The sequence below is a fragment of the Sebastes umbrosus genome, chromosome 7 (assembly GCF_015220745.1).
Source record: "Sebastes umbrosus isolate fSebUmb1 chromosome 7, fSebUmb1.pri, whole genome shotgun sequence".
NCBI lineage: Eukaryota > Metazoa > Chordata > Actinopteri > Perciformes > Sebastidae > Sebastes > Sebastes umbrosus.
Window position 1 is genome coordinate 19453276 of NC_051275.1, and position 23630 is coordinate 19476905.

Genomic DNA, 23630 nt, shown 5'->3' on the forward strand with positions numbered 1-23630 from the left:
GTGTTATTACGATTTTTACTTATGTAAAAGACCTCAATACACCACCACTGGCTACTTGTATGAGTTTGTTGCATGTTATCAAAACCCCAAACAAAACTTTTACTAGTTTGATTTTATTCATTTTAATATAAAAGCATACTCAAACCAAAATATAATTAGATTGTTATTTTATAAAGAAACAACACACAAATACCACACATCATCAGGGGAAGCAGAGTCAAACACTTAGGCCGAAGAAGCCTTTGTAAAGAATACAATTTCATCAGCCGAGAAAACACAATCATCATTTCCAGACAATAAATGCAACATTGGGCAGCAAAGTGCATAATATTTCAGGGTAGATGGACTCTTTTTTAACCCAACACAGACCTTTATAGTTATTTTGCTCAGGTTTCATACCTGAAAACTAAAGGAATATTTATTGTCTGTATTCATCAGTTAATATGCATATTCCACTCTTGTTTTTTTATTTCAGACATTCAGATTTGCAAAGTAACTGCAAATGGTATACTGATATATGCAAATTATGTGTTAAAGAATACACTTAGATTTGTATTATTACATCATATGTCTGTTTTTTTTCCACTTCTGATGCTAACGTCTAATACCATGAAATAACATCTCAAACATTTTAACAGCTATTCAAAACAAATGTTACACTGGACTCTAGTGGAGCGAGAGATTAGGGCCTCCAACTAAACAGACAAATAGTTTGCTCATTATCAATGAGTTTATTCTATATTGTTAACTATTAAAATACCCAAACAAAAGTCTTCCTGCTGACTGTGGATTTCAACAGGTTCAGAACATGTTTAACGGGTAACAATTTGTAATTTGGTGATTAATATTCTGTGGAAAAATGCCAAAAAAAAGTCCCTAATTTGAATGTGTATATCCATGTGCACCTGCACTGCAACATCTCCTGTCATCCAGGTCAATGTATGTCCTTCACAATGAGACTAATGTTAGTGTGCCACCTTGTGGACACTGTTGAGCATTACTGTTGAGCAAGACTTGTGGCTGCAGAGGAAAAAAAGTCAGTAAATAAACTGAAAAAATTATGATACAAGAAACCCAGAAAACAAAATCAAGAATATACCACCCTCATAAATTGTAAAGTTATTACCTTTCCACCACCCTGGTTCCTATTCAGAAGCATAAACAATAGGCACAATACACACCACGCTGTGCTATTGATGTCATGATATCATGTTTTAGAAGCACAATCAGGAAAACCACTGTAATAACCGATTCACCCAGACTGTCAGTTTGCTTTGTTTTTATATGGCTCCGTTATTTTCAGGTAATTCAGCCCGTACAGTCCATCTTGCACCGAGTAAAAACAGCATTTTCCAAAAACAATCAGTTCCAGCACCATCGCTCTATTGCTTTAATCACATACATTTAGACACGGCAACAATTAAGTAACAAATTGCCATGGGAGGGATACATTGCATGTATACAAGCGCAAACAAACCTCATCAGTTTTTTTTTTTTTTGGTACATCACATTGAAGCAGCCCTTCTTTCGCCCACTTTTGGTTGTGCCGTGGACATGATCACACATCCAAAGCAGCACGAGAAAGTGCACTAAATACTGCTCAATGAACAGACACTCCTGGCTGGTATCTCAGTTACATTATGAAAAGATGAGCCAATAATGGAAAAAAAAACAAAGAAAAACACCCAGCAACAATAAATCAGTCACTACTGCAAATGCTGAGCACCTGTCCAGTGATACATAAACAGATTTACAACACTGGTGGCCATGAATGTTTTAGGAAAAGAGGCATCAGCCATCCAACAGGTTTACTATGCGTAGAAAAATAAAACATTTGGAAAGCCAATGTTCGCTTAGCCTCTATTCAAACTATGCAGCAGCAAAAAGCAGCGACAGCCCTGGCCAATAGACTTATTGTCGGACTACACAAAGACACACACACTGTCACACATACAAACATACATGCACATATTCGTTCAATGTGTAAAAATAGAAGATTGAACACAACTAGTATATAGATAGATAAATTTACTGCTTCAAGGTGGACGTTTCAAATCTGCCATAAACATCAATCAAGTACCTGTCTAAATCCGATAGAGATTTATACATCTTTTATCCACTTCTATACATTTTCTATAAAACAGACATGGCTTAAATTAATTGATGATCAACAGGCCTAAAATACCTTCACAATTCTCCTGTGCACTTTTACAAAAAATCCATTTTATTTTCTAAAAGAAGAAAACAAAAAATTCCAGCAAATGAAATCAAACCGGTTGAAAGCTCACTAAATGTGTCACTGTATTGTTTTGCTTGCTTGGAGAAGCAGGGAACCATAGGACACAGCAGGCACCCACCTGGGATGTCGCGAGTACAAATGATAGAACGGATTAAATTAATTAATCATTGGGGACGTGAAAGAGTGATGGGTGACTGCTGCAAAGTGGCCTCGAAGAAGCCACGAAGAAGGGACTCTACATTCTGAAGCCCCGCTTGGAAAATCTCAAATTTAGTGACTGTATTCTGGTGTAAGTGCACAGTAGAAAGAAAGTACCCCTGAGTTCTAGGCAAAGTGGGTGCTTTATCATTTAGAGCACCGTTGGAGGGGTGGCTACATGCCCGGGGGGTCTTCGAGGCTCTCTAGGGAATGGCGGGGCAAACTATGGTCCTGGGCTAACAGTGCTGTGGGAAGTTTGAGCTGAGAAGAAGCATTATTGGGGGATATGATACAGTGGCTAAGGCTCTGGTATACAATGTCATGGTCATCCTTGGTCTTCCTCCCCCGGCTGCAGCAGTCACTCTTTCATATTTCTAAAGCAGCTAACACCTTGAGTGACGTCACATCACCAGGTTTCTTGGGCCGGGGATTATTCAGATTGCACGTTTTACACTGATTCTACGTTTGTACTTTCTCCTCCCTCCCTTCCTTCCTACCTGGTAGGAAATCCCCGCTCTGTATTCCTTTTGTCCTACAGTTCATACAGTTTGTTCTCTGGACCGCCCTGTCCCATCCCTCCCCCTCCTGTTTAATTCAATGCTGATTTAGACCGCTCGGTTCTCGGGTTCCACAGGCTCAGTGACATGGCTGTTGCGTCAAGGCCTCTCCTCGCCCCCCATAGTAGAAAGTAGCTGATGTTGAGGGCTTTTAGACACTAATCAATGGGGATTTTGTCCTCTAGCTCCAGTGGCCTGTCCTCAGTGAGCTCCTCGGTCCTTCCCAGCTCCTGCAGCTGCTGCCGCCTCTGAACCTCTGCCTTCAGGTTCTCCAGATCCTTTTGGCTGAAATGCAATACAAAAAAAATCAATACTTGACATTCTGTAGAGGAAATTTCTAGTATAGCTTGACCACTTTACATTTTTGGCCTTTTATTTATCCCCTCACTCAGAGATGTTGTTGTCGTACATGTCTCAAATCTATCAAAATGCACTAGGCCCAATTCCAAACCACTTCGTTCGCGTGGAACGTCCGCCATATTAAGTGCCATTTCAAACCAATTCACGGGGAGTGGAAGTGGGTTATAAAATCCTCCAACAGCGAGCCTGCATTGATGTCGACTTAACCAGCTGCCCTTACTGACGATGTGCAATGCCGTTTTGCATTTTTATTAATGCATGCATTTATATTATTTGCATAGATCCTATTTTTCAGCATTATTATTTGCAGTGTTGTTATATATATATATTTCAGGGATCAATAAAGTGCTTCCTACTTCTATCAAAGTTACTGTATGTAACGTTAATACACTGACTATAAGGATGTATATATACTGTACATGTAGCAGTGTCATCATGCAGAAACCTACGTCAGGTCACGTGGAAAAAAAGTTTCTAGAAGGGCTTGGGAAATTAGCATGTTGACACTAAAACATACATACTTTGTTCCTTATCCGAACATTCAAATTTTGGTCAGAGTTGTGAAGCTACAGTATAATATAAAAATCTCAAAAGGTATTATGTACCTGAGCGGTATAAAGATGATGCCGTTGATAATGTTGAGCTGTTCCAGGACGCTGGCCATGCTGGGAGCGGTGAACTGGAAAGGAGGAGGAAATAAAAACATAGCATCACTGCTAAACGGTGGCGATGAAACAGATGGAAGCACAGAAACACGTCCTGAGTCAGAGCAGTCACCTTGAGGGGCGTGATGCTGGCGTTGGAGCCGTTCTTGTAGATCTCATTCATGGTTCTCTGCAGAGCGACGGCCTGTTGGGTGAGATACTTCAGGTACTCTGAGCTCTCCTTGGTCTTCTCGTGTGCCTCGCCCATCTGAGAAGAGGAAAACAAAAATATATTTAAGATATCACTTCATCACAACTGACAAAGAAACGAGCATCAGCTCCTATCAGCGTCGTGCAGTGCTCACCTGGTTCTTGTAGATGGTGTAACCCTCCTTCTCATGCTGCAGTGCAGAGCGGAACTCGGCCTTGCTCTCGTAAACCCTCGCAACCAAATGATGGCTGAAAAAATAAAAATAAATAACAAGGCACACATGAAGTTAATCATCATGTCAGTCAGTATTATAACTGCAATATGCATATGGTCAGTGAATCTCTCCCCACCTGAGGGCCACTTTGAGGGACCGGGATCCATGGTACTTTGTGTTGATAGTCAAGGCGTTCTCCAGGAATCTCAGCGATAAATCATACTCCATCACTCCGTGCAGCACCAGCCCAATGTTACTCTGTGGAACGAGAGCCAAGAACAAGGATCATTAGTCTTTTTCCTGTTTTAGGATTTCACCAAAGACTTACTAAGTATTGATGCTTTACTATCGAAGCAGTTTATATGAATCTCAAGTGAAGACTCACGTCTAGCAGCACCATCTCTGGGTGGTCCTCGCCAGAAACCAACAACATGAGGTAACGGGCGCGATAAAGCAGCTTCAGGGCGGTCGACAGCTGGCCGTTGGCAAAGCAGTAGAGAGCCAAGTGCATCTGGGAACAAACAGGAAACAAACATACATTATAGATTAGACTGGTTCCCAACATTTTTCTTTAAGGGACCCTTTTTTATCATTGAGTTAACTGACGACCCCTGACTAAGTGACATATTTTATGGATATTTCATATTATATTCAATGCATAACAATAACAGCACAGAACAACTGATAAACTGTACAATTAACACAAATAGTGAACGCAATATCTGCAGGAAGTTTGTGTAAAACGGGCGATTTGGATGAATTTTGAGCAGATTATTTCCTGTGAATATTGCTTCAGAGATGAGTTGTCTGGTTATTTTAATACAAATCTCTGTCTGTATTATGTATCATTATTTTTTTTTTAACAATCATTCATACTTAATAGGCTTCTTTTTTGAGAAATTCAGAGTTTTCTTCTCCCTGAGGCTTGGCCAGCTCACTTTTCTAATGCAGGACGAGGCTGTTTAGCAGAGAGGGCAGGCTTGGTGTGTTCAGGTCTTCACCGTGTCCTCATCCTGTTTTATCTTAAATAATAATCCAAACTTTAAAAATATCGATTTTATTTGGTTTTCTTCACAGAAATTAATGAAATGCTGAGATATAGGCCAACTATATATTTAAAAAAAAAAAATAAGAAGAAGAAGTTGTTTTACACCCTTTAAAATCAAGACGGCCTCGCAACCCCTCCGTGAAGCTTTGGCGACCCCTGGTGGGGTCAGGACCCCCAGGTTGGGAACCAGTGGGTTCCAGGTATATGAATAATCTTTAGTATGAGCTAAGTACCTCCCACATCTGATGTGATAACTTACATATTCTTGAATTGTGTTGGGGTGCTCGATGCCGAGGACTCTTTCACTCATCAGAACAGCCTTCTGCTGGTTGCTGAGAGCCTGTGGGTGAATATACAAATGTAATTTAGGGACATAAAATCAACAAGACACAAAGTAAGTGAGTTGGCACCACGTTTCCGCCTACCTCAGGGTGGTCTCCCATGATGTAATTAAGGCGTGCCAGCAGGCGCAGGCAGGCACAGATCTCTACGTGCATGGCTCCGTACACGTTGTTGAAGAGGTTCAGAGCCTCGTTGATCAGCTCGCAGCCCTCCTTCAGAAAACCTGTGTACAAGTGTAAAGAAAGAGTAGTGACATATATTTAGTTGAAAATACACAGTTTTATGTATGATTCAATCTTTTGACATAAACGTGTCTCACGTCTTACCTTGCTGCACTTTGGCCTGTCCACTCTGGAAGAAGTGGAAGGCGTCTGAGGCTTTGGGGTTCACATGCTTCACAACAGGGAAAATATTCAGGATGTCCTCTTCTGTGAAGGCAGGCTTGTGGCGGCTGTCGAAGTTATACTCCTTTATCAGAATCTACACGTAAAATTTAGAAAAGCAGAAGAAATGTCATGAAGGCCATTTGGTAAAGTGCCGTCACGTCACTATAGACTGAATGAGTGTTACCTGGATGCCAGTTTTGACTGAAATCTCTCTGAGCAGAGTGGATTTCTGGATGCCGTATTTCTCCACCACCTGGTCCACACTTTCACTGTGCAAGAAAACATTTAATATGTCACCAATAAAACACACAAAATGGAGATGCTAAAGAGTAGAAAGAGAGCTTTAACATCTGTTTTCACATCAGCAGATGGGGCCCTCACCACTGTACGGTGAAGTGATAGTAGCTCTTGGCCTCGGAGGCAATGTTCTTCCATAGCTCGCTGGGTGTCAAGCTGGCCCACGCCGTGTTGTCACCGCCGCCGGGGACCCTGTTGCGACGCTTGCGGCTTTTGCGGCGAGACACCAGCTCGTCGGGAGGCATGTGGGCGACTGCGTCGGCGAAGGAGCTCAGGAAGCAATTTAGGAAATGGCTTACAGCGGCAGAGAGGGCAGACAACTCCACACCCTACACGATGAAGAAAATATGTTCAATCAAAATAAAAGTAGGTTTTTGTGTTTTAAAGAGGCTGGATGACGTGTGTCAGATGTTACCAACCTGGAGGTACGTCTTGAAGATGTGTTTTGCACTTCTGGTGATCAGCTCACTGATTCCTATTCTCTAATGAACGGAAAAAGGAAATATTAGAATGACAAAACAACAAAAAGTATGCGACAGTGGTGGTTGTATTCAGGGGTTCAGACTCACATAGAAGTGCTCCAGCTGGGCTTTAGCCGGCGTCTTGTCCACAAACTCCAGAACGGTGCCCAGATAGCGAACGTTGATGCCTCTCTGTCGCAAGGCCTCGGTCAGTGTGGCTCCATCCATAGGCAGAGCGCTGTGGTCCAAACAGTCTTTAACCTGGTCATGAAACACACATATATACACTCAGATACAGTACATAACCATCAAATTCAACTGATCTGAGGGGAGCATCTGTGTCACTGACCAGTGATGGGATCTGACAGGACACCAGGAAGGCAGCAGCATCTTTGAGAAGCTGCTTCTGCTTCTGGACATCGTCTGCGCTGTCGTCTGGGAAACGTACTCCTGGTTCAACAGCACATTATATTATATTATTTATATTATAGTCTTCTGTGAACAAGAATCATTCACTCTCTGTTATCACTTCAAAGTGAGCCAAATGTGCTAAAAAAAGCAAGAAGGAGATTAGACGCTGACAAATCTGACAGTTCAAGGAGTTAAAATGGACGAAATACCACCGTTATCTTCAACTAAAATGGTTTCATTATTTTCTTAGGTTATACTCTTTGTTTCATAATGTATTACAGACACATTGTATATATGGGACAGTTTTCTGCTGGTATTTGCATTTCTTGTCTTATCACCTTACATCAGTCATTATTATTTAGGACTGCTAGTAACGATTTTTCATTGTTAATTAATCTGTTGATTATTTTCCCGATTAATCGATTAGTTGTTTGGTCTATAAAATGTCAGAAAATGGTGAAAAATGTCAATCTGTGTTTCTCAAAGCCCAAGATGACGTCCTCAGATGTCTTGTTTTGGCCACAACTCAAAGATATTCAGTTCAATGTCATAGAGGAGTAAAGAAACCAGAAAATATTCACATTTAAAAATTAAATTAAATTGAAAAATTACTCTAAAACGATGAATCAATTATCAAAATACTTGGCAATTAATTTAATAGTTGACAATTAGTCTTTGCAGCTCTATTATCATTTCACAAATACTTCTGAGCACTGGTCACCTTATTTAATTTTTTTGTCTCTGACCAGTTGTCCTGAAACAATCTTTGTTTGACTTCAGCCTTTTGTAAAATATTTGACATTTTCTAATGTTGCCCTAAAATCGCCATGGATTTCTCAACCTATTGATGAAAAAGATTACTTTTGATTCTTGACTGCCTCCTTTTTATGGCTACACAGCTCATCAATGTCAGTGACACCATTTTTTTTATATACGTATAGCCTTCATTGTTCATACGCTGTAAAGTTACTATCAAGCTTTTTCATAGTCCACATATGATTAATTAATCATCCTTGTTGTGCTTACCTGGAGAGAAGATGTCTGGGTTGAAGCGAATGTCAAAAGATGTGTTGCTGATGGAGCCGACTGCCTTGCAGGCGTTGAGGACAACCTCGCGGCTTTTGGGATCTGTTTGTGATTTGGGTCAGATGCAAGGAAAAGATGCAAACATGTTAAAAATAATGACGACAGACGCATCGTGGCAACGTGTTCGAAAAGTGACCGTTTGAACCATGTCCACAATAAGCCACTAAAATCTGAGCTGAGCTTCAAAACCGCTCTTTTTTTATAGTGTTAAGTGGAGAACAGAGATGACTGCTCAGAATCAGCTGTTTGGTTTGGTTCAATCATGTAAAGATGACAAATTTCTTGTCACCTCCAACTCTCTGTGTGATCACTTATTGTATTTATTTAACAGGGATGGTGCACAATAATGTGCTGTAAATGAGCAGAGTTGAGAGAGACGTTTTTCATCTGCAGTATTGATCAGCTGTCTTGGCCTTTTACATCTCAAGACAGCTGCTCACACAACAGATAGTATCATTAATCTTTGAGCATAAAATAGTGATTTGATGAGCTTACTGTAGACATGGCCTTAATCGAGTACCCACCACCGTTTCAAAGCTGTCGATTAACGACACAAACAACAGATCAGGTCGGTCAGATTGCTGTGATTTGGGATCGATTGGGCAGCACACAAATCATTGAACATGAGATTATTTCTGCGTAGGATTAATGAACACAGCAACTGATTATTCAGTTTATTGGGTCAAATCCCCACAGCAAAGGCATCGCAGGCTGGGACAGTAAGAGATTAATGATTGGGGGGGCCAACACGCTTCCCGACTGCAGACTGAGGACTGAGCAGGGACAGCTAGCCTGGTGGAAAGAAGCCACTATAACACTAGATATTTAACGCTCTACTGCTCTAATGCTACACACACACACATTTCTCTGCAATTTCTCTTAGCTGCATTAAGAAAACACTACTTTTTCTATGCAATCATCCACCAGAGTAGCTCTCCCTGCGTTGTCCTGGCCTCATGTTTTGGGGTATTTTTGGACGTACCAATACAAGATCCATCTTCGGCAACTAAGGTCTCTGCCAGCTCTTTGGCCTGGGCTAATCCTGGAATACTTTCCTCAAGCTCCTTACCCTCCAGTGGGCTCTTGCATTCCCCGTTCTGGGTGGCTGCGGGTTCTAGAGGCCCGTTTGTGGCGGGCTTTGAGGAGTTTTCTTCACTGTCAGTCGCCGCCTGTGAGGCAACAGATGTGTTGTTCTCTGTCTGGCTTGTGCTGTCCGTGGAGACCTCTGTTTCACTGGGAGGATCTGATGTAGTGGTCTGGGTTGTGTCAGCGTTGCTTTCTGAGGGTGTTTCAGCTGTTTCTGTGATGGCGGGTATGTTAATTTTAGTGTCCTTGTTTGCTTTCTGTTGCATGAGCTGTAACGCCGCCATCTTCATGAAGAGGAGATATCTGCAGAGGGACAGAATCAACGGATAAAACACATGTAGAAAGTCTCCTGAATGTGATGAAGCACACACCAGTGTAGACGCCTACCTGTGCTCAACAAAGGCCTCGATGAGCTCTTGGCGTAGACAAGCCAGGCGGTGGCGGTGCTGGCGAGGGTAGCCTTGGCGTTGACTCTCTGGAGGAAGCTCCTCTCCATCCACAGGCAGGAAGTTGAGGTCAGGAGGGAAGGTACGAAGAAGGTCCAGGATGTAATGGCGGCCATCGTTTCCGATGATTCCCTTACACTCGACGGAAGAGCACAGCTCCACCGTCTCATCTTTCTCGTTCAGCACGTTGTGCTTGTGGACCTGAAATTTACACACAGTAAATGGTCAAATTAACATTTCATGGGATTTATTGACAATAAGAAAAACATAGAATAGCACCAGACTTGATTAAAGACATGAGTCGTGTCACTGACCTTGAGCGGCCGGCTGGTCTTCTCCAGCAGCTCCATGTATTTGCTGTGCGACACAACCGTCTTTCCAAAGTCGATGGAGCCGTAGATGACACTCTGTTCCTGCTCACGCTCCAGGATACCAGGGATGATGGACTGGGCGGTGACGCGGTAGCCTCTGTAGTCCACCACCACCGTCCCCAGCGTGTACAGACCCTCCACGTCCACTGCCCCGTAAGCCCGTACTCCATTCAAGTCATTGGTGGGCGCAGCGTGGGCGGCGGCGTCTCCGCCCAGCTCACGATAGTGGTCCCGCACATCGAAGCCCAGGCTAAAGAAGATGTTGTTCCAGATGAACATCTGCATGCGCGTTTCCTCGCCGGGGTTGATGGCCATTACGTTGCCGTCGATGACCGCCATGGCGCCTCGAGTGGCGGCTGCTGCAAAGTCGCTGTGGACCTGCAGGAGAAAAAGAAATGAGGTAATGGTGATTTAGAAGAAGAAGAAGAAGAAGCTGTTGGCAGCATGTCAACATTAAAAAGCTACACATTTACACATCACATTGCCCATTAACAGAGTGAGTCAGCAGTTTGGGTGATTCAGTATCATCTGGTCTCTGCTGCACCTTGAATATGGCTCTCTCCCTCAGCAGGCGTTCAGGCAGGTTCTTCCGGGGCAGCTCTCTGGTGGTCTGCAGCTCCTCGTTCCAATCTCTGGTCTGAAGACAAATCAGCACAAAAAAAACTTATTAGTACTGGAACAACTTTGCATTATTTGTCTGCCTGATGTGCTGCTGTGCCCACCTGTCCGGGTATGTGTTCCTCATAACCCAAGCGGGAGGTGTAGGCGTCCTCAGCTCGAACACAGTCCATAGCGTGGTCTACCTGCGGAGCTGTCCAGCTGTACACCTGGAAAGGTGTGGCTATCCTCTCAAACGGGTGTCTCTGGACCCTGCAGCAAAAACACAGTCAAACAGTTAAAAACGGCATCACTTGTGGGGTCTCTTTTTTTACATCTAGGGCAGTTTATCGGAAGTTTGCTCTTGTTGTGAGCAGCTCCTACATCACCAACGAAACATAATGTAGGACCCTATAGAGAATTAAAATGTTTTTCTTACCTTTCGCTTTCTGTTTATTATTGTGTCATGTGACTTGTTGCCGGAAGACAACAGTGGAAACGTGAGTGAGAGTGGAGAGAGGAGTGCCGGTGTTTTCAGAGTTTGTCGTGATGGACTACAGGAAGCGTAGCTTAGTGTAATCTAAAAGATTTTTAATGTCATGGCTGAATATTTAGATGATTTCGACAATGTGGCGACGACGCAAGATTTCAGAAAGAGGCTTCTCCGAGCGAGACACACAATAACAAACAGACCGGATCAAGCTTAAGGTAAGAAGAATGTTTCATTTCTCTGTAGGGTCCTTTCAATAATGTTGTCAGACACGTATAATAACAATCTGAGCCTGTCAGTGGCAAAAACAAGCACTTTTAGGGGACGTACATTGACGGTGCACAATTGCAATGAAGGATTACATTGCAGCCCATTTAGCAGCTGCCGTCTCATTCAATACTGGACCAATTTAAAAACTTGTTGTCCCCATTAGTCACTTAGACATGGGAAAATAGGATCCAGGTTGAAAAATACTGAACTTACCCTATAAGACTTTGACCTCCTGGCCAGGTCTTGACTGTTAAAGACAATGTGTTTTCATCTGGTTAAATAAAGTTAATGAATGAATGAACGAACTTTATAATGATGACGCAGAATTCCTCAAACACAATAAAATCATTCGGTATGAAGGGACGCTGACCACTGGCAGGAGAATAAAAAGTAGGGAAGCTAAATGGAAAGAGACGTTTGCACCTTTTCTTTTGCAGGGCAGTGAAGTTCTTCTTGAAGGCAGGGCTGATCTGGCTCAGCAGCTCCACCAGAGAATGGCTCAGGAAGCTGGGATTGGCTGGCTTGGGGTTAAAGGTGTAGGTGGTAGATCTGGAACACACATTACCAATATTATTATTATTCACATTGTTATTATGGCTTTCTTGTAACAAGTCTACTAACTGGAGAGAAAAACTTGAACAACTTAACAAGCCTGAACAGGAGGTACTTTTCCTATAGCGACGTATCTCTAACAGTTTTCTCCAACAGATGCCTATCTAGCAACTACAAAACACTAAAACTGTTATCAAGTTGTTAAATAACCCTGCTACAAACCATGGCATCTTTCCCAATTCTACTTTCCAATGTAATCCAATTGTCCGACTGCTAAGTCCCTGCTGGCATCCAAAACTAATCCAAAATTAGGATCCTGAAACTGTTAATGTCAAGGGACCGCCAAATGCTTTGTGTATACTATACTACTATGTAAACTATGTATGAAGAGATTATGGAGCTTAAAGGTTGCAGTAAAAACACGGAGGTGTAACGAGATACGAGGTTGAAATGTTGACTGACTGGTTGAGGTAGAAGCCGCGTGTAGAGGCAGTGAGGCTGATGTGACGCTCCTCCACAGTCACGATGTACAGGTACATGAGGTCGCCGTGCATCTTCCTGTTTCCAGGTGGAGGGTTCCAGCCGCTCATGGTCAGGACCTTCAGGCACTGCATGGGCTGTTGGAGGCGTTAAAAACATTAGAAAGGAAATCATTTTAAAATACAGTCTCTTATTCGACTACTGAGCAAGTACTATTTGTAGCCTCTAAGTTGCCTTTTAGTCGATTAGTCGACTAATCAATCGTTTTGGAGTTAGTCCACTAAGATTTCTTTCGTTGTTTAGTTGTATTTTATGCTTTTTTTCATACTGAATGAGTTATTTCCAAGAAACTTATAAGTACATCTCTGGTAAACACAAGCTATAAAGTGGCTCTTTTGTGTGATTCTTTGTGGAGAAACTCAGTTTTACAGATCTGTTGATTAAATCAACGAATTGAGTCGACAAAATTCTATGAGTGTAAGTCGATAAAGAATTTCTTTGGCCATGACTAATTATTTGTATTATTCAATATCTATATTTCAAAAGAGATCATTCCCACAGCACTGCTCCTCACCTTCCATTCCTTGTTCTGTGGCTGGAGGGGCACCAGGGGGCGATCTTTGCTGCCGGGCAGGATGTGCTCTGGGGGGGTGCAGTCAATCTGCTCCAGCTCGTTGCCCTTTTTCTTCCGCTTACCGCTATCTGCAAGTCACATAAAAACAAGCAAGGTCAACGTCTGCATTCTATCTGCATGTTGCTACATCCATGCAATAAAACCCACGCTGCGGATGGTCGAACATGGCTGTTATTTTCTACCCTAAATGTCTCACACGGCGTCATACCTCCGAGGTCTCCATCGGTGAAGATGCTGAGGAAGGAGAGGGAGTTGCAGTCCACCCCGTTGTAGGCGTCTGAGGGGTCCAGACTCTTCAGCAGGTCTCTGATGTGACGCACATGGATGCGGGCCTCGCGTACTGTGTAGGGCTCTGGAGAGAAGAGAGACAAAGGGTATAAATAGCAGGCAGTGAGTGGTCTGACAAGGAACAGATCAGGCTAATGGACAGTTGCAATGAACTATAACTCAATTCTGTTTAGGCTTTTGCCCGCAGCTACCTATCAGTAGAACCTCAGCAAGTAAGATATTGTACCAGGCTGTAGATGACCATCAAATCGATAATGTTTTTTTTTTTTCATTAAAACTTTCTTTGTTTTTACAGTGAGGACAATAACTGTGATTTAGAGGTGTGGACATTTCTTGATTCTAAGATGCATCGTGATGCAGACATGGACGATCCTGCACCGATGCAGTGACAGAACATAATCAGGAGTTGGTTTTGGTGCGAGTCTGCATTTCGCTGTCATTTTCTGCTGTCCTAGTTTCTCTCGTCTCTCCTTTCTCTCTTCTCTTTTGATCTCTGTGTTTCACTGAGGGCCAAGCTTTGTGCGGAGAGATGGCATTCAAACACTCAGCAGTCGGCTAACTTGTTGCTCTCGCTACTAATATCAGCTGCTCTGTTTCAACAATGTCGGGCTGAAAAAATGTGCATGAAGACTGAAATTCAACTGTAGTGTTATGTCAGGAAATGCAGTGACTTAAACCAAGTAAGAGTATCTATGAGTAAGATAACATCCGCTAGCGGCTAGGCTAATTCATGCAGAGTAAAATGCGATGGGATATTCAGAAAGTTGCCCCATCCCTGTAGAAGGATTTATGTTTTCTTTTCGTAAGGTTTATGTACTAAGGTGGGTCACACAGATTTTTGCAGCTTTTTATATTACAGACTTCAGTCAGATTTTTAAAACACTTTCTAAATAAAAAGGGAGTTCAGATGTATCTGACTGCTTGTATTAATTGAGAATAGCCATGTTCAGCAATATAGAAAAAATTGAGGATGCCATACATTGAGATGCATCGAGAATCGTTGTGAAGCTTCACACCTCTACTGTGAGTACGGTCTCTTAAACAGGTAAGAGTGCTCTACAATACATACCTGGCTGAACATGTTAGTAATGTGATAAGAGCTTGACATTTCCTCTCTATGAAGGAAGCTTTTTATTTCTCCTCTACAAACCCAGATGTGAATAAAAAAGCCTCTGACCTTCCACCACTTTGAGCAGCGAGCCCTCCTGCAGGCCCTCGATGGACTTGAGCTCAGCAAAGTTGTCCAGCACGTTTCCGTCCAGCTGCAGGGAGAAGCAGGTGCGGTGGCAGGTGTCCTCCCGGTCCATCAACACCTGATGGATCTCCTGTACCATTTCCTGGGGAGACACCTGATGGAGGAGAGGGAGGGAGATGAAGAGAAGCACAACTTGAGATTTATAACCTGCGTTGGTTCAGCGGAATTGACTTTAGTTTCTAGTTTGAGGGAAAACATTGCTTACATATTTTTTAATGTTCACACTGCACTGCTCAGACCAAAAACAGCCCTGAACCAGTACCGGTTCCATCTCATATGATCCAGGAAGGCCGGCTTGAGTATTACATTATTATGAAGAAGGATTTTACAACTTTGGCTGTAATTATTTCAATCGCCAGGTTAATTGCAAAAAAAATCCAGTTCACTTGCACATATTTGATTGGCCGGCAGCCTCCTTGAAATGAACAAGAGAGCTCAGTTTTGTGCTATTGTGTGTCTGAACACCTGGCCTAATGAACGGCTGCTTGTGAAGCGCTAATCCTTACCTGCAGGTCAAATGGCTCTGTTCCAGGTGCCTGGATCTTAACGGTGAAGCCCGTGTCCTGGATCACTATCACTTCCTGTTCGTTTGAGTCATCTCCTCCGTCCGTCTCGCTGTTCCCATCCTGCTTTGATTCTGCATCCTCTGTGCGCTCATGAGCACCGTCACCATTCACCATGGCTGTATCTGCACTGTGCCCTGTAATGAGAAAGACACAAATAGTCATCAGTGAACTTTTTACATCTTGTGATGGAGTTAAATTGGACGACTCTGACCAAAGATGCAGTTAAAAGTATATATATATATATATATATATTTATCAGAAGTGTTTTGGGCAAATAGCTCCATTCTCTACAAATCATTAAAGTGATCAACGGGGAACGCCACCTTCAGACAGTCGTGCAAAGCAAGCCATCCTGTCAACAAAAAAACACCAGCCCTTTCTACCACATGAAGACACAGAGACGCTGCCAGGCAGCCAGATCACAAACAAAGCACACAGACCCAGAGGCCGGATGACCTTATGGAATATTTATGAATGGGTGAACAGAGACGACAAAGCTCAGGTACGGCATGCTTGTGCATAGGGGTGAGGGGAAAAAAGATAGGGCATAGGATCGCGACATTATCGATACATGGACGTCAAGTATCAATCTTTTATTATATAAACTATTAACCTCTTAACAATCCGACAGCTGCTATTCTGTCTTTCAGAGGGTTGTAGCACACTCAGTCTTAAAGCTAGCGTGAATATCCTGGTATAATATGAAACTTGTAAACCTAAGGAATCAATGGTACAAACCATGTTGTGTTAGCTTGTCAGGAAGAACGCTAAATAACGCTCCGAACTTTGACGAGGAAAAACTGACATGGCCATTTTCAAAAGGGGTTTCTTGACCTCTGACCTCGAGATACCTGAACGAAAACTCTGAGATAAACAGAGTGGAAACTGTATCTTATTAGATTAAACAGATGTTGACAAACTGCGAAATTTGTAAATAAATAAATAAAAATGTAATAAATCGCAATGTATCTTATCGCAAAACTCACCATAATCGCAAAATGTTTAAAATTGCAAGAAGATCATATCGTGATAATATCGTATCGTGGGGCCTCTGGTGACTTCTACACCTATGCCATGGTGTCCCTACATTTCATATACAAATTAAATACACACAAACTGCAGAATAAGCATGATAGACTCCATGACTTCACTTTCATCAATCATTATCAAAATCCTGTTTAAATTAAAGCACACACAGATAACTAATGTTTGTATCAAAAACATTTGACAATAAGTAACCCGGCATTCTTTTCAGATGCTCTACAAAGAAACACCAACCTGCTGAAACCAACATTGTTGCAACACCGGAGGGAATTTAGCCGGAGAGCCTTGAGGGATTGAATACAAAAGATTTCAGCATTCACAAGAGGGAATTACCGGTCACTTGCATGGATGATTGTGGCAAATACAACACCTGCAAGTCAGCTAGAAACCATTCAGAAGCTTTTCTAGTAAGTAACAGTTAAGGTGAGAAGAAAATGACATGAATAAAAATGAGGCTCTCTGGTGCATAAGAAAAAGCAGGGCCGAGCATGTGGATGTCTCACTGGGACACAACTGCTGGCAGCCGGTGTGTCCTTGCTCTCAGTCAAGGGTAAACAGCGTCAGGGTTACTGAAGAGAAGGGGCCAGTAGGGAGGGGTGGGGCCTCATAACTGGACCACGACCCCGGGTGGGAATAAACAACGCACTGAAATGGTGGAGGAGCGGGGGAGGAAGCACAGGAGAGAGGGGCGACGGGCCACGCTCTGAATAACAAACACAGCGGCTTCAGAGCAGACACACAGGTTAATCGTGTTACAAACCAGAAGAGAATGAGCGCTCGGTGTTTGTTTTATTGAAGCCGTCTTTGTTTTATTTCTTATCAGGTTTGAACAATTTTTTTCTGAGAGGTTGAGACAATGTTAACTTCAGTAACTCTCCTTCTTCAAGTTTCTTATTTACACATCCAGCAGTTACAGTACCTAGCAACATTAGCATTAATTTGGAGTTGTGTTTCTGTTCACCTGATGAGCTCTGTGTTTGGTCTCCACCAACTCCTGAGAGAAACGACGACGCTATGAGCGGTGAGGGTGAACAGACACAGTAAAGTTGCGTGCCGGACAGCTGAAACTCACCATAAAGCTCATCACTACGAGCGACCCCCTTTTACGTTGCCATTTGATATAATTGTATTATCAAAATATTGATTATAGCTGCTTAAATAGCACACATTTGCCATATTTCAGCAATCTTTTGGGACCACCTTTGTAGTTTATCTCTGAACTTATTCCAACAAATTGTGGTTCGGTTATAAGGGACAAGGTGTGGAGGTGGTGTTTAAAGGTGCAAAGATATCCAGAGCATTAATATAGCAGCAAACAACTATTTGCTATGTTAAGATATAGAGGAGTAATGTCTACCTGAGCACAGAATGAAGTCCCTCTGCGTGTGTTGTAATCTGAGCTTCTCTGTGCTTTGTTGACATAGCCGGGCCGGCCATGCATGCTTTTAGTGGCTAGCTCACGGCCGCCGCTCTCCACTGCGCTCATATGGCGGATACAGCTGATAACGCCTTCCCGGCCGGCGTCACCGTCGCAGAAGCAAAGCATCCACCCTCCGGTCCCCCCCCCCCCCCCCCAGGTTAACTCTGTTAGCACTTTTGTGTTTTTTTTTCACTGCTAACGCTGTAAGCACCGTTAGCTACAAGCCACCAGCTCAGCTGTCACCATGTTCAGAGCCATGCCGAGGCAGTAAAAATGCTCCCAATCTCACATTTAGCACCTTTAATGAGGAACATCAAATAATAGTTTGAAGCTTTTAGCTAGTAGCATTCACCACATCAGAAAGGCAAGAGTACAGAGTGCCACATTTCAGACTGTGATTGATGAGGCAATCCAGCAGCCTGTGTGTTGCAAAACTGACCCCGTTTGTCCACAGTAATGGAAGAAAGTTCAGTAGGAAGGAGAGAGGAGAGAAGGGAACAGTGAAGTTTAACAGTGAACTTGTCGGCTATTGTTTTCAAGGGAAGGAAGTAGAAATGCATCATGACCTTTCCTTGATGCATTTCCTGTTGGAATGAGATATGGTGGGGGTGGTGAACGTAACAGTGACACAGCAGTTTAATCTGATGGATCTTCTGGTTAGCATCTTTCATTAAAAGATATTAGTGTTAATATATTAAAGATACTCAGCCTTTAATTTCACCTTCAGGTAAGGTTGAGTGACATAATGATATGCATCATGGGAAGATGGGTATCTGACAACCATCACACACTCGTGGTTGGATAGTTGCCAGACAGAAGGTCAAGCACGAGGTCAAGGTAAAGAATCAATGAAACAAGGGCACCAATCAGATAAAGACAGATGACGAGGGGCGAAAACCAGACAAAATAAAACACTACAGCAAGCAAGGTTTACTCTGTAACTGACCCAGTTGTCCTCTGAATCAAACTGCCAACTCATAGTGATCATTCACATTATCTTCTTTCAGATGATGTAATACTTAGAAATGAGCTTTTCTCTAGCTCGCACTTCTCTTGAGAACAACAAAATTATAAATCTGGCCAGCTACTCTGTGGCCCTTGACATGGGGACCCAGGCAGCAGCCATGGCAACATTAACCAGCCAGACAACCCTGAAAACAACAACAACAACAACAAAACACAAGGTCCGTCTGTCATCATGTTGGCTGCGCCACAAGGCGGTAACCTCCTGGTGGACAGACAGACCCTGAGTCATGCATCTGCAACGGGATTTCATAGCTACAAAGACCTAGACAAACAGGAAGGCAATCCAGGCACCCCAAAATACTAAAACAAATGGCAAGAAGGAAGGAAATATATTAAATAAATATCCCATCAGAGTCAGGAATTGTGACTACCTCATGGCTCGACACTTAAGTGAGTATCACAGTGCGAATGATTCCTTGTTGCGCAAAAAGGGCATTGAACATATCAAACTGTTGGTCAGGAGGGGAGACAGATTACAAAAACTTTACCGGAGGGAGACTTTTTGGATCCATCCATTGGATGCCGTAAAGTATCCTGGTCTTAATGATGTACATAAATTACTTGTTTCTGTGTTATTTCTTCATGATATTTCGTAATATTATGGTAATCATGTGATTGCCTCCCATTGGTTGCCAATAACATATAGGTAGGGCCACATCCGATTTGTCTGTTTGTTGACGAAGACCTACAGTGGTCGAAACATGTTGGCTTTTTAATGATTTAGCCGCTACAATAAAGGCTTTTTAATATATTTCCTTCCTCGTTGCCACTTGTTTTAGTATTTTGGAGTAGTGCCTGGATTGCCTTCCTCTCTATCCTGATTTTTTTCCCCTGTTATCCAAGAGCACCCAACACGTTATGCCTTACGGTTGAATACACAGAGCAACCAGTTATCTCTCCTTACAAAGACCGGTCTGTTTGAGACAGACTTTAATACATGAATCACTAAATACTTTCCCATAATGAATGATAATAACATTCCTTCATGCACCTTGTGACACAGGGTTGCATTAAGATACCTAAAAAGGTAACCATTGCTATAGATGATGCATACAGTAGCTTAGACTGTGGGCTGGTGAAGAAGACATCTAGTAGTGCCAAGGTGTCAGTGATTCCTGAGATTATCTCACTTCACCCAGCATTAAGCCCCTTAAAACAGTGACCCTCACCTCGATCTGTCTGCTGTGCCATGTGCTGCTAGTATGTCCTGTTACAACTCTGCACTGACAGTCCAGTGATATCTTTGGTATCAGTCAGACAGACTGCAAGCTAATGATCATTTTCATTATGAATCCTCGGTTCATTTATGAATCACTATGGGCCATAAAATGTCCATCAAAAGCCCATGACAAGTTCCTAAAGACTCCACAACCAGCACTGCTCCCAGTAGACCACTTACACACAAAAAACTGACAATAGCCTGATATTTTCAGGTGGAATTTCATTCATTCATTCATTCTCACTGTGCAATATCATTTTCCACTTGTGCAATTTTGTTAATAGTCTGTTTATTGTCAATACTGTATATACTGCTCCTATTTTTATACTTCCTTCTATTTAAATGGTTCATATTTTGTTACACTTTGTTTAGCTCTTTTTTTTTTTTACTGTGTTAGCTGATGCATCTTGTTATTTGCACTATCCCCTTTGCTGCTGTACACTGCGGGACTAATAAAGGAATATCTCATCTTATCTTATCTTATCTTAAAGTGCAATATCAGGTTGCTTGTTTTGTCCAACCAACAGCTACCATAGCCGGAGAGCCTTGAGGGATTGAATACAAAAGATTTCAGCATTCACAAGAAGGAATTACCGGTCACCTACATGGATGATTGTGGCGAATACAACACCTGCAAGTCAGCTAGAAAGCATTCAGCAGCTACCCTTAGCTACTCTTTAGTGGACATTCAATCTCTCAAAATGACAGTTACTCATTATCTTAAAAAAACAAGCATGGCGGGAAAAATCTGAGCTAATCTCATTATATGCATGCATTATATTTCCCACCTTTTCTAGTAAGTAACAGTTAAGGTGAGAAGAAAATGACATGAATAAAAATGAGGCTCTCTGAGGCCATAAAATGTCCATCAAAAGCCCATGACAAGTTCCTAAAGTGCAATATCAGGTTGCTTAGTTTTGTGCAACCAACAACTTCTGGTAGGAGTAAATGACTGGACATCAGTATAATCATCCAGCCAAAAGGAGAAGTAAAATGCACTAAGCAGCCCACCATTCATTTATTAATCACTTGGGCCATAAAATGTCCATCAAAAGCCCATGACAAGTTCCTAAAGACTGCACAACCAGCACTGCTCCCAGTAGATCACTTACACACCAAAAAAAACTGACAATAACCTGATATTTTCAGGTGGAATTTCCTTCATCCATTCATTCATTCTCAATGTGCAATATCAGGTTGCTTGTTTTGTGCAACCAACAGCTTCTGGTAGGAGTAAAAGACTGGACATCAGTAATCATGCAGCCAAAAGGAGAATTAAAATGCACTCAGCAGCCCACCCACAGGTAAAGCAGTGAGGCACCCTCGCCTGTGTTTTCCTATGAAATGACACATGCAAGAGACAATTCAAGGTCCCACATGTGACACATGCAGACAGGCTGCAGCACTGACTTTAGGTGAAGTTGTGTAACTTCAACAGGGCTGACAATCCAATACTCCCTTTAATCTCGACCCCAGTCTGCTGCTGCTGCTCCACTAACTTTATCTTCCAGTTTACTCACCTGCTCACACGGCTGTTCATGTATTATTAGCGTTAACCTTCCTCTCTCACTGTGCATGCACCATCATGACTTCTTCTACAACCAGCTTCCGCTTCCCGGTCGAGCTGGGACAGTCCATTTAATCTACCCACCGGGGGGGGGTGTAAAACGGGAGCCGGTTATACTGCCACCACCGATAGCCGGGCTACTTCATCCAACATCTCTTAAAAATGCACTTTTAAAAACATTTTAAAAAATGACGCATCTTTTTATATAGCTTGTTTAACTTAAATCCCTTAGATAAAACGACACCATGTATACGAACACCCCCCTGCGCTCATGCGTAGAGTGAGCAGCTCCACTGAAGGTGACCTTCATTCATTCCTGTGTGACATGCTGTTACAGAACATGTGCTGCTACACTGAGCTAGCACAACACCAGCTGCTGCACTGTGATACCTCAACACACCAGCTAGTTTATGTTTTACCAAGAAAAATACTCATTGCCGGTGCATATGCTCGTCTTTTTAGTTTGCTTGCAGGGTCAGTATGAAGTTGGACTACATGCTAATATAGCTATGACCCATGGAGGTAGAACTGGATCTGTTGAGGCTGCTAGGTGCTGATTAGCACACCAGCTAATTTAGCAGATGCTGCTATCTAGGTACAAGGTGGACCCTCTAAACTTGGGAGAGGCTACCAAGGAGGTGGGGGGTACACAAACAGACCACCACCAACACCACCACCTTGGGACTTTTAAAGTCACACAACCAAAGCATGGAGGTACATGTTTACTAGCTTTAGTGGATGTTATGCAGAGATACACTGCAACACACTGAAAACAGTTAATGCACAGAGGATGCTGGCTATATGAAGTTGTGTAATGTGTATTTATAATGCCTAGCTAGATAGATAGATAGATATTTAGATACTAGATAAATAGATATTTATATAATAGATATTTAGATACTAGATAGATAGAATTCAAGTTTCCAGCATCACAGTTCCATAGTGCAAAACATGTTAGTAAAAAGGCAGTAAAAAATTTAGTAGTGCAAAGTACAAAGTACAAAAAAATATACCAGATATAAAAATACAAGGAGATGAAGAAAAACTGTTAAAACTGAATATAGTGCAGGGTGACAGCTGTGATACACAACTATTAAAAAAAAGTGCAGAAAAGACTTAAAAATGAATATAGTGCAGGGTAATGAACAGTAGCTGAGTCTAAAGTGCAATGAAGAGGTGACCACCACCTTGGGACTTTTAAAGTCACACAACAGAGCATGGAGGTACATGTTACTAGCTTTAGTGGATGTTATGCTGAGATACAAAACATTTAATAAACCACACTGAAAATAATGCACAGAGGATGCACAGGCTGTATGAAGTCAGTGTATTTATAATGCATGTTAGGTGTTATAACAGCAGAGAGTCAGTCTTACCACAGCCACAGGACTCCTTCAGACGTGTCTTGCTGGTTTCCTGGCTGTCCTGGACTCCATCCCCGGCTTCCTCAGCCAGATCAACCGGATTACAGTCGGGCACTGACGCCGGGATGTCATCTGTCTTGCTCACCATGGTCGGCAGTCACACTGTGTGCAACAGAACAGAAATATCCTCCTCCTGCAAGCTTCAATATGTGATACAAAAACACAATCTCCTGGCTAGCTGGCTACATGCGAAGGGTACAAGCTTATAAAAACAGTCTATTGAGGAAGGACAGAGCTGTACATGGTGCTTGCTGATCACACGTGGTTCATCTCCTCTCCTCCCACTGACCTCTTTGCCTTTGCGTTGCGCTTCCTCCCACTGAGCGTGAAGCTACGGAAAGCCACATGAGACAAATCCCCTTTTGCAAATTTTTTTTTTTTTTGACACTTTTTTTTTTTTTTTTTTATCTTATGCAATGGAGGATAAAATAGGAAACAATG

The 23630-nt window shown here is 42.5% G+C and overlaps 1 protein-coding gene across 3 annotated transcripts; it reads right to left on the minus strand.

Moving 5' to 3' along the window:
• Positions 1–574: 574 nt before the first annotated feature.
• On the minus strand, positions 575–23630 carry cluha (clustered mitochondria (cluA/CLU1) homolog a). Of its 3 annotated transcripts, none has more exons than XM_037775353.1 (27): positions 23142–23630; positions 15430–15623; positions 14846–15017; positions 13589–13732; positions 13321–13448; positions 12729–12883; positions 12138–12263; positions 11080–11227; positions 10902–10994; positions 10301–10735; positions 9928–10187; positions 9437–9843; positions 8395–8496; positions 7307–7407; positions 7066–7218; positions 6916–6978; positions 6581–6825; positions 6384–6468; positions 6140–6293; positions 5897–6036; positions 5731–5811; positions 4809–4934; positions 4560–4681; positions 4364–4457; positions 4132–4266; positions 3960–4033; positions 575–3279 (listed from the first exon to the last, which is right to left on the minus strand). In XM_037775353.1, the coding sequence occupies exons 1-27, from the start codon at positions 23275–23277 to the stop codon at positions 3153–3155; spliced, it is 4200 nt and encodes a 1399-aa protein (XP_037631281.1). In that variant the 5' UTR covers positions 23278–23630; the 3' UTR covers positions 575–3152. The 3 variants fall into 3 exon arrangements, with proteins under 3 accessions (XP_037631281.1, XP_037631282.1, XP_037631283.1); XM_037775354.1 differs by having other exon boundaries at positions 9524–9843; positions 23142–23626; XM_037775355.1 differs by lacking the exon at positions 23142–23630 and adding an exon at positions 21719–21858.